Source organism: Perca flavescens, chromosome 6, assembly GCF_004354835.1.
Source record: "Perca flavescens isolate YP-PL-M2 chromosome 6, PFLA_1.0, whole genome shotgun sequence".
Classification (NCBI taxonomy): domain Eukaryota; kingdom Metazoa; phylum Chordata; class Actinopteri; order Perciformes; family Percidae; genus Perca; species Perca flavescens.
Genome location: NC_041336.1, coordinates 20167175 through 20183021, shown reverse-complemented (window position 1 = coordinate 20183021; position 15847 = coordinate 20167175). Strand labels below are relative to the sequence as shown.

Genomic DNA, 15847 nt, shown 5'->3' with positions numbered 1-15847 from the left:
ATGTACACTATTTTTCAGTTTTGGGTAACCTAGACTTTTTTTAACCTCAGGCAGTTCACCACTTACCTTTCTACCATTTCAAGCTATTCATTGGACTTGAACTGCTAAAATTTCAATAAAAAAAAAAAATGGGGTGTTCTAAAACTTTTGACCAATAGTGTATATATAAATATATATATATATATATATATATACATTGTGTGTGTGTGTGTGTGTGTGTGTGTGTGTGTGTGTGGTGCACAGAGGTGTGACTGTGAGCCAGAAGCAAAGGAAGGTCACCTCACGTGCACGGCTCAGTGGAACAGCCAGCGCCTGGTGACTGTGCACGAGGAGCCCAGCACCAGCAGTCTCCCAAGGACAACAAAGTGCTTATCCAGGAGAAAAAACAAGGAAGGCTGTAGAGCTCTCTGATCACACACACACACACACACACACACACACACACACACACACACACACAAACACACACCTGAGTATTCCGTGTATAGGGTCACATGTATAGACATAAACAGAAAAAGCCTCTTGAGTAAATTCTCTATGTCATTCTCTATGTCTTATAATCTCAATCTGGGTTGTGTGTCCCTGCTGCAATGTGAACAGCACATTTACTTTGTACATTTAATACAGTTGAAATGTTTTTTTGTGGATGTTCATTACAAACTATTAAGTAGTTCCATTTAGCTGCTTCAGTTTCAGGATGCTGGTATTGTACATGCTGGCTCACTGTCACACTGCCATGACTTACTGGGACACTTGAATAGACTGAAGCCATCGTTAATGTTATTAGTTACCCCTGTCAATATACTGTGAAAAAGGTCTGTTGACTCCAGGCGACCATCTCTTTGTATGAAGTGTTTACCTTTGTCAAATTCTCCACTGCAACTTTTTTCCAGTGCCTCTGTGTTATCTTTCAGACCAGCCTTTTCCAGCCACTGGTATGATTTCTCGATATCAGCCGCTTCTTCTATCTGTGGGTGGTACGTGCCATGCAAGGGCTTGTCCTTCCATGATGGTTCCTCTTCTTTCCCTGGCTCTTCATCAGCGTGTTTCTGCGGCCTGAGATATTCACTTAGCAGGTCATCACTTGGAGCCATCTTCTTGATGTACTACTGGAATTGTATAGTTTCATCCCAGATAGTGGCTCAGACACACATTTGCGGTGGAAAACTTTGTGTTTATTCTCCTGGCTTCTACTTCTGTAGTGTACCTCTTCAGGCAGGTAGCCAGAGCTGTGAGTCTTTGGTTGGCAGTCTCCAGTGCTTCAGTTATGGACAGTTTGGTGTACTTTCTAGGTACCTCTTTCTTCATCACGCCTTTCTGTAGCTATTATGGCCTATGCCATAAGGAGCACTATCCTATGAAGTATAAACAAAGTTCAGAGTCACTATCTGTTGTTAATGAATTCCAAGAATGGGTTTAAGGTTTTGAAACAGGTTTTGATGACCTGAGCAGGACTGGACTCCTCTAACGCTCCCCCACCTACACGTGGCAAAAAAAAAAGTCACCAAAATGTTTCAATGTTTAATTTTCTGTACATTTTGCTTTCCTGCATGATTGTCTAAATGATGCTTCAAAGCCTTGAAATAAAAATCTGGTATGAAAAAAAGCCAAGTCAACAAGCCATAAAATCAGCCTGTAAAATATCCAACATTTGTTTTTTGTTTTTTTCTCTTTTCTAAAATTTTTGCAAATTGTCACACTGCCCCAATTTTCAGATAACATTACCTCAGTGTTCTCAGTCGTAACAGGTCCTAAGACTCTAAATATAACTTTCATAACTAGACAGGAGTTCCAGCCAGTGCTTACAGTAAATGACAAAGGTGTAACTGATTTCTATTGTCTATTGTAGAGTTGCCACCTGGCACCATAGTTTGTAAAATAAACTGTGCAGCAGTCAATTCTCAGACCTAATACCTATCATACAAACAAAGGGCAAGGAGTTTAGTCAGGGAGGCATTAAACATCCACCTCAATACTTTTTCTTTCAGTAAGTATAGGTGTCATATAACAACTTCCTATTTCCGTGCAGAACCTTGTTTTGTACAGTAAGTGGAGCTGTCCATTGCCTGCAACCCTCTTCACTCTCCTCAATGCCATCGGTGGTTCAGCTGTTGTTTCTCATTATAAAAACCACCTTATTGTGTTTCTTATTATCCCAAGCTGCTCCAAGCAACCAGTATACTGTGTGCATCAGTGTGTGTGTGTGTGTGTGTGTGTGTAACTGCCAAATGGAGACTTTATTTGCCTCCAACCTTCTAGCTCTTTCTCTCTACTCAGGTGTTTGTCTCTTCTGTCCCCTCATTATAAAAAACACTTTTCTCCCCTCTCTTCTTCCCATCTCTTTCTTTTTTCTCCCCCTCCCTCTCCTTCCTCTTTACTCTCAGCCTCCTTTTCTCACTACCCCTCCCTCCCCCCTTTCTCTTTACCTTTCTCTCACTCATTATCAAACGGCTTGAAGCAACCAGTCAGCCATATGTGAGTGAAAACTGCCACCTCACACTGTTTGCTTGTTTTATATCGAGTCTGCTTTTTGCCTTTAACTTTGCCCTAAACCTTTGGCTATTTCTGTTCTTTTTAACAGTAAAACTAATTAAATGAGCAGCTCACAGCCAGCATTCAACCATATGTGAATCTATCTCATAATTCTAGCTGAATTTGTGTTTGCCTTAAATCTTTTCTATTGTGTTTTTTTTTTTTTTCTCAGTATAACTAATTAGTGAAGGAGCTCCCATCAGCCGTGTGTGAACTTGTGTCTTGTTTGTACTGAAGCTGTTTTGGCCACAAGCTATTTCAGTCCTGTCCCTCATTAGGGATACCATTCTAAGTTGTGCATTTTTACATTTAATGTGTTTTTATTTCTACCTTTCTTAAAGCTATAACCAATATTTATATAGCAATGGATGAAACAATTATATGAAATGTGAAAGGTGTCACACAGAAAATGATCATAAGAATCCTCAGTTCTCAGCTCTACGGAGCATTTTATTGTCTAAATGTTGGTTGTTTTGGTTTTACAGTCCACAACATCGTTCACTCTGATTGCTCTCACCAGAGAAACAAAAGTGGATTTAGTAAAAAAAGAGCTGAAAGGAGAGTGAACATTGCACATACATTTACCAGGTGGCCAGAAACACGGCTCAAATGAATATCCATGTTGCTCTATGTCTGCTGGACTTGGGAATAAGCAACTGTTGGCTAACGTTCACCATAACAACTTGATAATATATCCATGTTCTGTTTCTAGCTTGTTGTGCTGCCCCAAAGTGTCCAGAAAAATCAATAAATGCAAATGTAACAATACATTTCTGATCATATATCAAATATGTTGTCTCCTTATATATGTGGCATGGGTGGTAATGTATCACACTGTACGCAGATAGTATTTTTTTCTTTTTCACTGTTAGTATTACATTTTCTGTATTTTTTTATTTGAAAATATTATGTTCCATGGAGTCTAAATCATGTTGACCGCTCTCAATCAGTTATTTTGAAAGTGTAGATAACAACAGGCTTCTATCATTGATTGTTCTTTAATTCAGATTTGACAGTTTGTCCTCTGACAGAGTCACTCAAGTGAAAGTGTCATTCAGTTCACTTCTACTCAGGTTAACAAGATAATTCTATTTCTTAAACAAGCAAGTCAGCAGTCTTTGTAAAAGTCCTCTCCACGACGATGACAACGCTATAATTCACTTCCTGGGTCCCAGAGGGTCAAGCGTGACTCGATCCAATCAGAAACCATGCCAATTAGACGCCTCAACTGGCACTTAATTACCACTCTGAAGAGGCTGATGGGCCATTAATTAGCAGGACATTAACGGGACTGATTGTTCATTAACAGCAGAGCATATTAGAGGAGATAAGCCTCGATTGTTATGGACTCTGGTGGAGGAGAGAAAGGCTGAAGCTGTCTCCAATAGAATTAGATAACCTGCTACGGCAGTCAAGTCTGGGATAATAGTGTTAACAATGGCCATTAAATGGGAATACCACTTACTTTTAATGTTGGAGTATGTCACTCATATGACTGAAGTCTCTATTCATGCAAGTGACACGCTTCATCTGAACAAGCACTTGAAGCTAATTAACTAGCAAAGTGGTATTGTAAACAGTTTATACTGTTTGTTGTTTCTATACTGGGGTTAGGAGAAGGACATCTGAAAAATGTCAGTTTCTGTCGCAAAACAATGCATTGTAACTTAAACTTGAAATATGGTCAACACACTGGCAGTGTTCCTGACTTGTTTAAGGAAAAATAGATTTCAAGGAGTCAATTGCAAACAGAAAAGACCTGATAAAACAGAACCAAATTTGTTCAGCCGGATAAATTCATGAATTTTTATGTACAGATCTTTACAGAAAGATCAATGTCTCTGTTCATTGACCATAATGTGCACTAATGATACAATAGATATCCCCAATTATTTGTTTGTTCAGCTCTCTTTGGCATTTTTTTTTTTGTAGCCTGGTTGTAGACTTTTGAATTACTACCCACAGCTTGTTTTTTTAATGAATCAAATAGGTGGTGTTCATTGGCTGTTTGCCCAGTTGGAAAAATAACTGAGCCAATCAGAGCTTTGTAGGAGGGAATTGTGCAGAAGAATGAGGACGTCATCTCTCTGTGCCAGAAAAATAACGACAAATTGTGTCGCAAAGAGCATGGATTAGTTTGACGCAGCTGTACAGGTAGTTATAAGTCGACTTACAGAAATAACTTTTAAATTGGCACATTTCTTCTATGAAAAACATTAGCAACCGCTACTGCAGCAGTCACTTGTTACTAATCGGTTAGGGTAGAATAAGTATAAACATCAGGCCACTTACGTAGGCTACGGTGAAAGCTCTGCGTGGAGCCTCCGCAGAACCATAAAACAGCCACCAGGCGCATCTACGCTGTGTTCCGTAGGTGCCGCGACCCCCGCGAGTAATCACGGCCATTCAAGTCAATGCCAACAGCCGCAACACAGCGTGTCCCAGAAGCAAGCCGCTAAAGCTATGCACCTGGTCTATATTTACACAGGGCATGGGGCATTCAAACAGCGGTGCAGGAAGTGGAACAATGAGAGCATCCAAGCATCAATTTATCAAAAACACACCCCCAATATCGCACTCTTCTTTACAGCACCATAGATGACAAGAGATTCATCTTGGAGGTGGAAAAACATAATACACATTACAGATCCTTTTAATAAGGACAACGCCAGAAAAGAGAAGGCATGGAGTTCAATTGCAGAAGTGCTTGAAGTGGAAGGTAGATACTAGCTAATAAACACGTAATTGTTCTTTCAAGTACTTGTAGAGACAATAAAATCTGTGAGTCGGGTAGCAAGACTCTCTGCTTCTGAGGCGCTCCCGGTGTGGTGACGGAACAAAACCGTTGCGCAGCCGGAATGCAGCGCAGACGCGGCTGGTGGAAAATAGGGGGGTTTGGAAACATCATACTCTACCCACCAGGGGGCGTGCCGACGCAGTGAGATTAAATGTTTAGTTTTGTCTGTCCTGATCTATCTTTGCCTGATCTGTGTCAGTCCGCCGTAGAGTTTCCCTGGGGAGGAATGTTCTAACATCCCCAACTCTTCATTTCACGCTTCATTTACCGTCACACTCTCCCAAAACACTAACACGCACGCACGCACGTACGCGTGCTCGTGGGCCTTTTTCTTTCTCTCCATGTGTATGTTCTTTGTCTCACTCTTTCTCTTACACAAGCAAACACACAAACACAAATAATGCACTCAGACACACTTGCTAAAAAGTTAAATGACAGTGTGTATGGGAGACCAGCTTACTGTATATCTGCTGCAGTCAATAGGTACTGGATTGTTCTACAAGGGCAAGCAGAGCAGAAGGCAGAATGGACCAGAGCTCTTATGCGCAGTGATATGGATGGATGAAAAGTTTACACGCACGCACACGCACACGCACACACACACACACACACACACACACACACACACACACACACACACACACACACACTAAGCCAGTAACTGTTGTTTTACCTCTAAAGTCAATGCAATTACCTCTTTCCTCTCTCTGCGGTGTATCCAATGTATGAATATGGCTAGGAGACATGCAGTAAATGTGTGTAATTGTGTGTGTGTTTCTGTGTGAGAAGGTGGAGTAGTTATTGGAGACTCTGTAGCTCATAAAGCCTTTGCAGGAGCAATATAAACTTGCGTTACAGCTACAGGGTAGAGGATTTTTACAGCAAGGTGGTGCTTAAATTTTTTTTTTATTTTGCAAAAATGCTTCTATTTACAGTAAAAAAAAAAGTGAGTTGTGATACTCCCATTTACGTGCTAATGTATGGAATATAATGGTCAGGAAATCAGCATTATACACTTCCAGGGGAAACGGATCATTTGCAAGTTCATTCAAAGTCATCCAAGATTATGTTTTCCAGTCAGTGGTTGAAATTCACACAACAGCCATCAGACAGTTAATTGGATTTTGGAGCTGAGCTGGTGATGAAATATAAGGTCTGAGACACAGGTTCAAAGATACACACACACTTAAGCACAGTGAGGCATTGAGTTGCATCACCAGCAGCAGTGTGAATGGATGGGCGCAATCATTACACGCACACACAAACACACAATGGTAGGTAGGTATGAATAGATGGTCTGTCTCGTTGGTGAGATTGGTTCCATCTGTTGTGTAGAGGGTTGCAGGGTCACATCCCTCCTATTATATCTCTCTCCGTTCAATGACACTTTATTCACCTGAATGTAGGTTCCTGCGATGGATGGAGCTAATCTGAGCAACAGAGAAAGATGGGAAGGCAAGTTTAGATAGATAGATAGATAGATAGATGGATTCCATTCTGTCTTATAGGGAGAGAGTGTAACAGCATTTGCTGTAGTTGCTGTACATATCTAAAGTAAATGCAATGTCCTGTTGCTAGACATGAGACTATATGTGGTTTCAGAAATACAATACAGTATGAATGTGCCAGAAACCCCACTTCCTGGACCTCAAACAGTCTTAGCTCAAAGTCAACAGATAGTGTAGTAGCCGTTGTGTTATTTTCCACAGGCAACAGTCACAGCAGGCAACTTTTACACATACAAACAGGCCTAAATTAGTATCTCCACTACAGAAATAGTGGGCTGGGCTAATGAGGATGAGGGCAGGAGATAACACAAACATACAAGAAGAGAGACTGATAGACAGAGGAAGATGGACTGACAGAAGTCCTACCAATCAAAGGCCGAAGCAGAGTGCTAATCCTCCAGCCAACGAAGAAGAAGAAGCCAGGTGAGGAGCAAGAAGACCGGGAAGGTGAGGAGGGGAGATAGGAGCGGACAGGACAGGAAAAGGGAGAGAAGGAGAAAGATAGCGAGGAGACTGTGAATGTGGACCACTGAAGGACAATCCTTGTCTATCAACGTGAAGAATTACCTTTCTCTCTGTCCCTTATGCCCCCATGTGAGCGCACATACACACACAGGGGAACAAGTTGACCTGTGAGGGAGCACTGATTGAATCTTCAGTGGGATTAACAGGGATTTAGCCCAGTGTAATGATATCTGAATGAGTTGATTAGCTATCTGATGACACTTTGCTGTTTGACCTCTACAGCCCAATAACAACTTGTTCGTTTAGACTGCATTCAAACAGGGAGAGAAAGAAAAAAACTCATATGGAACTCCTTGAGGCAGCTAAATGAACCATGAAACTGTGTCACTGTGTGGGCAGCCATGGCATGATCAGTTATGGTTAAAGATCAGTTTTCATGTGGTTTGTCCCTACTGAGGGACACGCAAGCAGTGACAAAGTACGACCATGAAGGGCAAAAGTTTCCCAAGAAGGCAAAAGTACAACAACAAATAATAGCTGCAAGACGGCTACATACAAATTGTGATGATGCTGAGTGAAAAGGGGGCAAAAATGGAGTTTCTAGAGAAAATAGCTGCCTCTGCATCACAAAATGCTATATTAATAATCAATCAACTGTAAGACTGTAAAATCTGTGAAAATGGGTATACTGCATTAAATTAATTTTTAGTAGATTGTCAACTTCAAGTTTAAGTTTATCTTTATTTTCCTTTAGGGGTTAGGTTAGTCATGCAACCAGGTAAAACCATGTAATGTGGGGGGAAAAACGCTAAAACCTACCACTTTGTGTGTGTGCGTGTGTGTGTGTGTGCGTGCGTGTTCATGTGTGTGTGTGTGTGTGTGTGTGTGTGTGTGTGTGTGTGTGTGTGTGTGTGTGTTAAATACCAGCTGTGCCACTGGGATTCAAAAACATTTGAGTGGCGGTGCAGGGAAAGTTCTTCTTTCATCTCTTGACAGATCTTTTGTTCAGAACTTGATTTAGATTTCAGCTGCACTCCTCCGATCTCCAACACAGATGCTCTGTAAGGATTGTGGAGCTTTGCTCTTTTTTCACATCTACCTGCACATTGCCATTCGCTGCAAAAAGTGCATGTAACTGGTGTGTCAGTGGGTTTTAGGAAGGAAGTTACAAGTAAGGAGCTTTTTTTTTTCACTTTTTAGCTGTCTGAACTACGGTACATTTTAGTGGAAGTACTCTGCTTTCATTCTCATAGACGTCTTTGCCTGGAGATCAACTGCTGTGAGCTTGGTGCTTGTCTGCGCATAGCCATGTAGAAGATCATTAAAGTTAAAAATCTGATCATTCTAGTGTCTAAAGCTGATCACTGTCTTTAGCTAGGTGTTCAATGCCATGTTGAATTTAATGCAGGACTTAGCTTCATCACCATCACAAACCATAAACATTGTGCCTCAACCACTGTAGCAAAATAGTTTATATGGTGAAGCAGCATCTAATAAATTGAGACTGTTATGTCTTTGTTAACAGGGAGTAAAGAAGTTCACAATGCTACTTCTGCTGTGCCAATAGGTCAAAAACATAAATATGAAAGTTCCCCTGCTGGCTCAGCAGGCACTGGAGTTGGTCTATTGATCACCTTACCAGAGCTGGGGGTGCAATCCATTTCTCTGACTTGACATTTGAGGCTAGTTCTCATGGATTTAATGCATCATGGCTTCTATCAACAGCTTTTACACAGCTTGTTGTGAAAGGCTCATCCTTATGTCTGAACAGTCGTGACAGCTACTCCCTGCATGTGATGGCATGCTGAGTCATGTCTCTTCACAAAGAGAAGAGAAAATGAGAATGAGAAAAGCAGTCCTGGAAAAACTGTACTGAAAAGTGAAATAAACGATATAATTACTGTCTTTAGGCATTATACAGCACAGTAGCCATCTCCATCATCGCTAAAATGTGACAGTGACAAAAACCCAAGGGCAAACAGGCCCTAAATGAGCACCAAGACGACATTAGTTCACCCAAGTGCATCTCCCCAGTTTTGGAGAAACTCGTCTGCAGAAGTTCAGCAAAGTATACATTGGAAAAAAAATCTAAGGAGGAGATTTTAGCAAGTCTGTCTGTGCGTTCTGTGAAAACACACATCCTGTGAAATGCAGCAGGTGCCAAATCCTCCATCAAAGGAAGATTGCATGCACACGACAAGTTTCTTAGTGATGGTAGTTATAGGACTGAACTGTAGGCCTAAATTGCATTTCCGTTTACTTATTAAAATGTGTAATGATTAATGATGATTTAGTCATCTGCCTGTTTAAATCAGTGTGCTTGTGTTTTTATTATAATTATGGATACTATATATCACTTTTATCAAAGCCTGTTTGTCAGCTAAACTTGTCGGCCTGTTGTTAACTATGTACCAAAACTATGGAATTCCCTACCCAAGGCTATAATAGACGCAAGCTCTGTGAAAAATTTTAAATGGCAATTGAAAACGTATTTATTCAGCATTGCACAGCCTTTTACTAGTTGGTAGTATTTATCAATCACCTGTTGATGAATGGAAGGCAGTCAGAACTGTGATTGAATACATACAAATTATCTTGCTTCGGTACAATTGGGAAATCTCAGACTTTGCTCAGAAATGGACACACTTGATCTGAAGGAGTCACTGTGGGGCCGGGACACCGAATATGCTCAGCTACGTTTGGATGGCAGACCGAGCAGAGCTCTGGCGCACCCAGGTGGTGACACAGTGTGACTGAGAAGACAGGTGTACCTGCAGGATTTGTTTGCTGCATAATAAGTGAAAAACAGCTCGCATGCTGCTATTTTCCTTTTATTTTGGAGTTGATAGACTCGGTTAAGCAGATGTATGCGATACATATTCATATAAAGATACTCATACAAGGCATGTATACTACAGGTTTATATCGTTTCACTTTTGAGGACTTAACAATTACATCAATTCCTTATATCCTAACCATAACCTCATTCTGACTTAAGCCCTAAACACAAACTGATACTACCACTTTATACTTTCTTGGACACAGCAAAGATGCCCCAAAATGTAAAAGCACGCACGCACGCACACACACATACATGCTTATAGACACACAGACAAACTGTAGCGGGTCATGTGCTTGGGTAGCAAAAAGCCCTGGCACTGTTCATTAATCACTATGTTGAGGTTTTGATGTCACAGCAGGAATGGAAATGCTGGTCTGACTCTCATAGATATACTATACTGCCTTCATCAGCTTCAACAAAGTCCAAAGCTGGGAGAAGTAACACTCAGGCATGAGCAAAGACTGGTCATCTGCAAAAATACTAATATGTTTGTACATCTTTGGAACATATCACCCAGTGTCACTCATGTATGTTTTAATAGCTTTTGGGCAACAATGGGATCCTATGGCAACTTATTATTCTTTATTGGTAACATATACAGCTGACTTATTTCAAACGACTTCTGATCGATCTGTATTCACATAGCCCGGGAAAACCTTGACGAACTTCCGGCAAATTAGAAATTTGCTCTGCAAGTCACTCTCAGTTACAACTGAGAAGGGTCTGGTGTCAACCAGGCTAGTATTCACAGGGCCTGTGTAAACAAAGCATCAAGAAAGGATTGCAGAAGAATTATAATCTAAATTAGCAAGTGTATCTCCCCATCTCAGCAGGTAAGACCTCATAGCTCATTGGTCAGAGTGGTGGGCTTACAGATGTTTTAGGTTTGATTGATATTTACTTAGGGCTTTTTATAATTTCCCCAAGCTCCTGAGTGATCCGATCACAAGTGGTCATTCAGGACGCATTCGAGACACATTCAACTGACTGTGAAAACACACGTACCTAGAGCTGTCCACTTGTGAAAAGATCATTCAGGACAGATGTTAAAACCAGGTCGGAACGGGGCCTTAATGACTGTGCTTTATTCTTAGTTTTTGCATAGGGATCATTCACATGAGAAATACAAGGGTCCTCATTCATCAAGTTTGTGAAAAATTGCGTAAAATATACCATGGAAATGATCCTGGATGCTTGTCATGTGTGATTAATGAGCCATCCTCACTCTACCAGTCAGAGAGCAAATCATACATCAAATGCAGCTGTGGAATTAGAACCATGTGGAACCAATTCTACATTTACATATGGCGCATGTGAAATTAGGCCTGCTTGGTGACTCCTGGCTTATTAAGACTCTGGCTTGGCACAGCCACATTTGCATAGCTTACATACATGCAGGCTACTGCAGAGAACAGACAACCCAAGAAACAGGAAAGCGCAGCGTGGAGTGTGGATGTTTCAGTGAAGGCACATGGGAGTGTTATATAGCAATGTCTAACAAGTTTGATTAAAGGTTGTCATATAAGCACAATTGAGATGAAAAGTGATTTCAGCTACCAATTTTCTGTCTCGATCTACCAAGAAAATGTGTATTATACAAAGGAAAAAGAGAGACACTGTAATCAAACTTCAACAAACAATGCAACTAAGCTGACTGACGGTCTGAAATAGACAAACTCTTTCCAACAGCTTTGCAACATTTTTGTCTCCTTCTCTATAGCCCAACCTCACTGCATTTACACCACTGGAGTCAGATGTTCTACCACAAGGAGGTGTACAGCATCCTAGCCAGTAATACTTGTATTCAGTACTTGAGAAACAACTATGTTTCCCAAGGATTTGGCAGGAGCAAATACACACCAAGCTCTCAAATTTGCCTCAGGGTTTATAGGAACACTTAATGGGAAAATATCATCAAGGATACTGGGAAATGTATATGAACAAATAAGAATAAGAAAATCGTATTGCTGACTTTTGACATATGAACACTTTAAATGGTAAATAAAATGGTCACCGGACATTCTCGGATTGAGTCGCATTTTAATATCCAGTTATTGACAACAAACATGTCTCACAAATAAACTAAGCAATCACTCAAACATTTTTTTTCCCAATTGAAAAAAAACAAAAACTTGTTGCATTTATTTTGTCACACAGTAACAATTCTGACTCAGATTGCCTTCTTAAAACAGCAGTGCAAATGTTCAGCAGTGGCCTGTGAGCTCCAGCTGATCTGTCCTGTGCTCTCAGTGTCTCCTGGCTGGCCCAACAGCTTCCTACACTGACGTGAGTTCAGTTCTGGTTTGAACCTGTTTTAGGTTTCAAGCCTTGCTCGGCTGTCAGGGCACGATGCAAGTTGCCTTTCGGAGGGCCAGGTAGCCTGTGACAACATCGGTGGGGAGGAGGCGGATGTAGGAGAACTCCTCAGAGGATGTGAAGCGTAGCTTTGTCTGAGGGTCTGTGTAGTTTGCCTGAGGAAAGACAAGAGAGAGAATACAGTGTGTGCTTTATACAATACTTACAAGGTATTTTGTTTATTGTTCAATAAGAATTTTTGCACAGTGATAACTCACAGGGAGTCCAGAGATGTCAGAGTATTTCTTGGGCGGCTTCAAGGAGGGAGGGGCATCAATGCTGTAGTCTGTGAACACAGAAAGGTCATAAATTAAACTACTGATTAAAACTGTCCTAATATGGGCAGTTCTTCTAAAAGTGACATGGACTTATCAATGCAGCCTTCTATTTATTATAAGCTTTGGCATACAGTATACTGTAAAGAATTTTCAAAGCCTCTTTTTGCCAATACCACTACACCATGTTGACCTAAAAATCATTTAAAATACATTTAACAAAGACAAACTTGATGTATAGAGTCTTGAATTCAGTTTCAAATTAGTCATCGGTAGTATTAAAATCAAACACTGGAATTAATATGAACTTTTGCTTTAAAACTTTAAAAATATAAATGTAAGATTTGTTGCACACCTTAGACAATATTCATAAACTGAATATTTCATGTCTTGGGCATTAGGGTTAGAATACAGAAATAGAGCCTACTTTTTTAGAGATAAAACAAATAAAAACATGTACATGTACCAGGTAAAAATAAGATTCAAAAACTCACAGTTGGGATCGTTGAGCTTCCAGGGTAAAGTCCGCTCCAAAGCCAGAATCTGTTTGAGATTCTTCCAGGTCCTGTTCTTTTTACCTGCTGCTGCTCCACCAATCCCAGAATGCTGCCGAGATTAAGAGAGGAAAAAAGGGAGGCGGGGGGGAGAAATTGAGGGGAAAGCCAAAGAAGCGGATCAACTTTAAACCCAGATGGATGCAGACGCTCACCATAAATGTGGGGTCTTTGAACGGTGGAGGCTTTGCTGTGGACTCAGTGATGGCAATTGGTCCACAGTCAACTGTTCCCACGGCCTTCACCTCAGCCACCAACTCCACTGCTGTTATCTGATGAAGCATGAAAGACAAACACACATTTTAAGATACTTGTTTTGCATGTTTCCATGTAAACAAAGTGTAAACACAGTGTAACATTATCATAAAGTGTCCATGTAGCTGTTAGGACACTGATACTTGTACTTCCTGCAGTTTTGTACACTGTGTGTTTGTGATGTATTGTTTATTTGGCTGCCTTTACATCTGAAACAATTACTATTAGCAACTATTTTGATTTTTCTTGCACATTTCATTTGTCTAAAAGTACAACTGAACAAACCCAAACCCTGTTTGTATATTTTCTTATCAATTACGCTATTCTGAGCTCTGAGTAACGTTCATTAATAACACTACAGGCAGACAGTGGAACAGATAACATTACTGTTCATCACCTGTGTCTGTATTGTTGGTGTCGCTGTCAGCTGGCCTTTCTTCTTCTTGCTGCTGCTGCTGCTGCTCCCGGTGGCCTGCTGAGCGGCAGAAACCGCCAGACTACCGGGACGTTTCTTCCCCCGGAGAGCGGCGGAGCTGGCGGCTGCCGGCTGAGCCCGGGCGGTTATAGGGATCTGAGACGCCATTTGTGGAGAGCAAAGTGGTTGCAATGCGATATGATGCACCTTTTGCTCTCGATACTTAGCACTAGCCGGCTAACATCCGGATACATCGTTTCACCCGGATATGAATTGTTTCACTTCTGGGAACAACTTTAGATACGTTAAAATAATGACATAATTATTATTATTAATAATAATGTATAAATATGGTTATATATAGGCCTAGTATATATTATATCTTAATTAAAAATGTGTAACTACAAAAATACATATACGTTTTAGTGTATGTAGTTAAATGTGAATGCAGTAAAACAAAACAATATATATATATATATATATATATATATATATATATATATATATATATATATATATATATATATATATATATATATATATATATAACGTTATGGGCTTTATAGTTTTTATTTTTAATTTGCGTTGTTCAGATAACGTTAAAAAGGAATCCTCCGCAGAAACAAAGCATAAACATATAAATACAAAATAAATAAAGAACAATATATATGTATGTAGTCTGTGTAATCAAGAGTAGGCGTGAGCATCCATCAGTCGGCGGAATCATAATAGTTCTGGCCATTGACATATATATATAATGGACCAATAGACCCCGTTGCTCTGGACGGAGACCAGTGAAGGCTATTAGAAGCACTTTTCCGGTGATCTCTTGCTTCACTGCGCAGCCTCCAACTGACAGAGACAACGTGAGCAACGTGTCTGAAAGTTGTAAGTCTTCTGGTAGCTATGCCGAGAGAAATCTCAATTATTTCCAATCTTACAGAGACGGAGAGTGTAGGTATATGTAAGGAGATAACATAAGCACAGGCTAATTATTGCTAACTAACATGCTAGTTAACATTAGTAATTAAACCTAAACAGCTAATGTAAGTCGAAACTGCCTGCAAGCTTCTCCTGTACTATACGGTAATTCCTCTACTGTGCGACAGTAAGTCACTTGGTTATGACACAATCGTTAGCTTATTTTTACAAAAACGTCTGCTACGGAGCCATAACGTGAGATACAAGGTAATGGAGCCTTTTATACATTGTCGTGTTTCTTTAGAAATAAACAATGGACAAATAGAGTCTTTAAACGCTTCAGATGTAAAGTTATTCGCAGTCAAGTGACGTCGCAGCGCCTTCGGAGGTTCGCGTTCTGAAGCAAAGCTTACCCCCTTGGTTCTGGCCCGGACTCATTGGAACGAGCGCGCGAATTGTTTCTTCTTTTTTTTTTTAACCGGTTCATACCAGACCAGAAGTCAGTCGGCGGAATCGTAGTTGTTCTGGCCCGGGGCATTCGGAACGAGCGCGCAAACTGTTGGTCTTTCTTTGGATCAATTCGGACTGCAGGCTTTGTGGAAAGAGTTTATAACGGTAAGTTGAACGATGTCAAACAATCAAAACAATCAAACAGTTTAGTGTGCTTGTTTGTAATGCTTGTTAACATCATTTCGGAATGTTTTGACCAGGTTTTAACTTCTTACGATGGCTAACATTAATTGAAGAGGCATTGGCTAACGTACGCTTTTTAGCTGGGTTAGCTAAATTAACTGAATGAACTGATAAGCTAGCTAGCATTAATAAACAACTTTGTGTGTAGCTAGCATAAAACATTAATGCTGTTTAACGTTGGTTAAATGTTGTACGTTAGTTTTGAGGTGCTGTCAATTGGTGCTGTTCAAAACTA

General features: G+C 40.4%; 1 protein-coding gene across 1 annotated transcript; it reads right to left on the bottom strand.

Annotated features, from left to right (window-relative positions):
- Positions 1-12164: 12164 nt before the first annotated feature.
- ino80c (INO80 complex subunit C) lies at positions 12165-14271 on the bottom strand. Its single transcript, XM_028581649.1, has 5 exons — positions 13981-14271; positions 13484-13600; positions 13269-13380; positions 12718-12785; positions 12165-12615 (listed from the first exon to the last, which is right to left on the bottom strand). Exons 1-5 carry the CDS (start codon positions 14164-14166, stop codon positions 12484-12486), a joined length of 615 nt encoding a protein of 204 aa, XP_028437450.1. The 5' UTR covers positions 14167-14271; the 3' UTR covers positions 12165-12483.
- Between the last annotated feature and the right edge of the window lie 1576 nt (positions 14272-15847).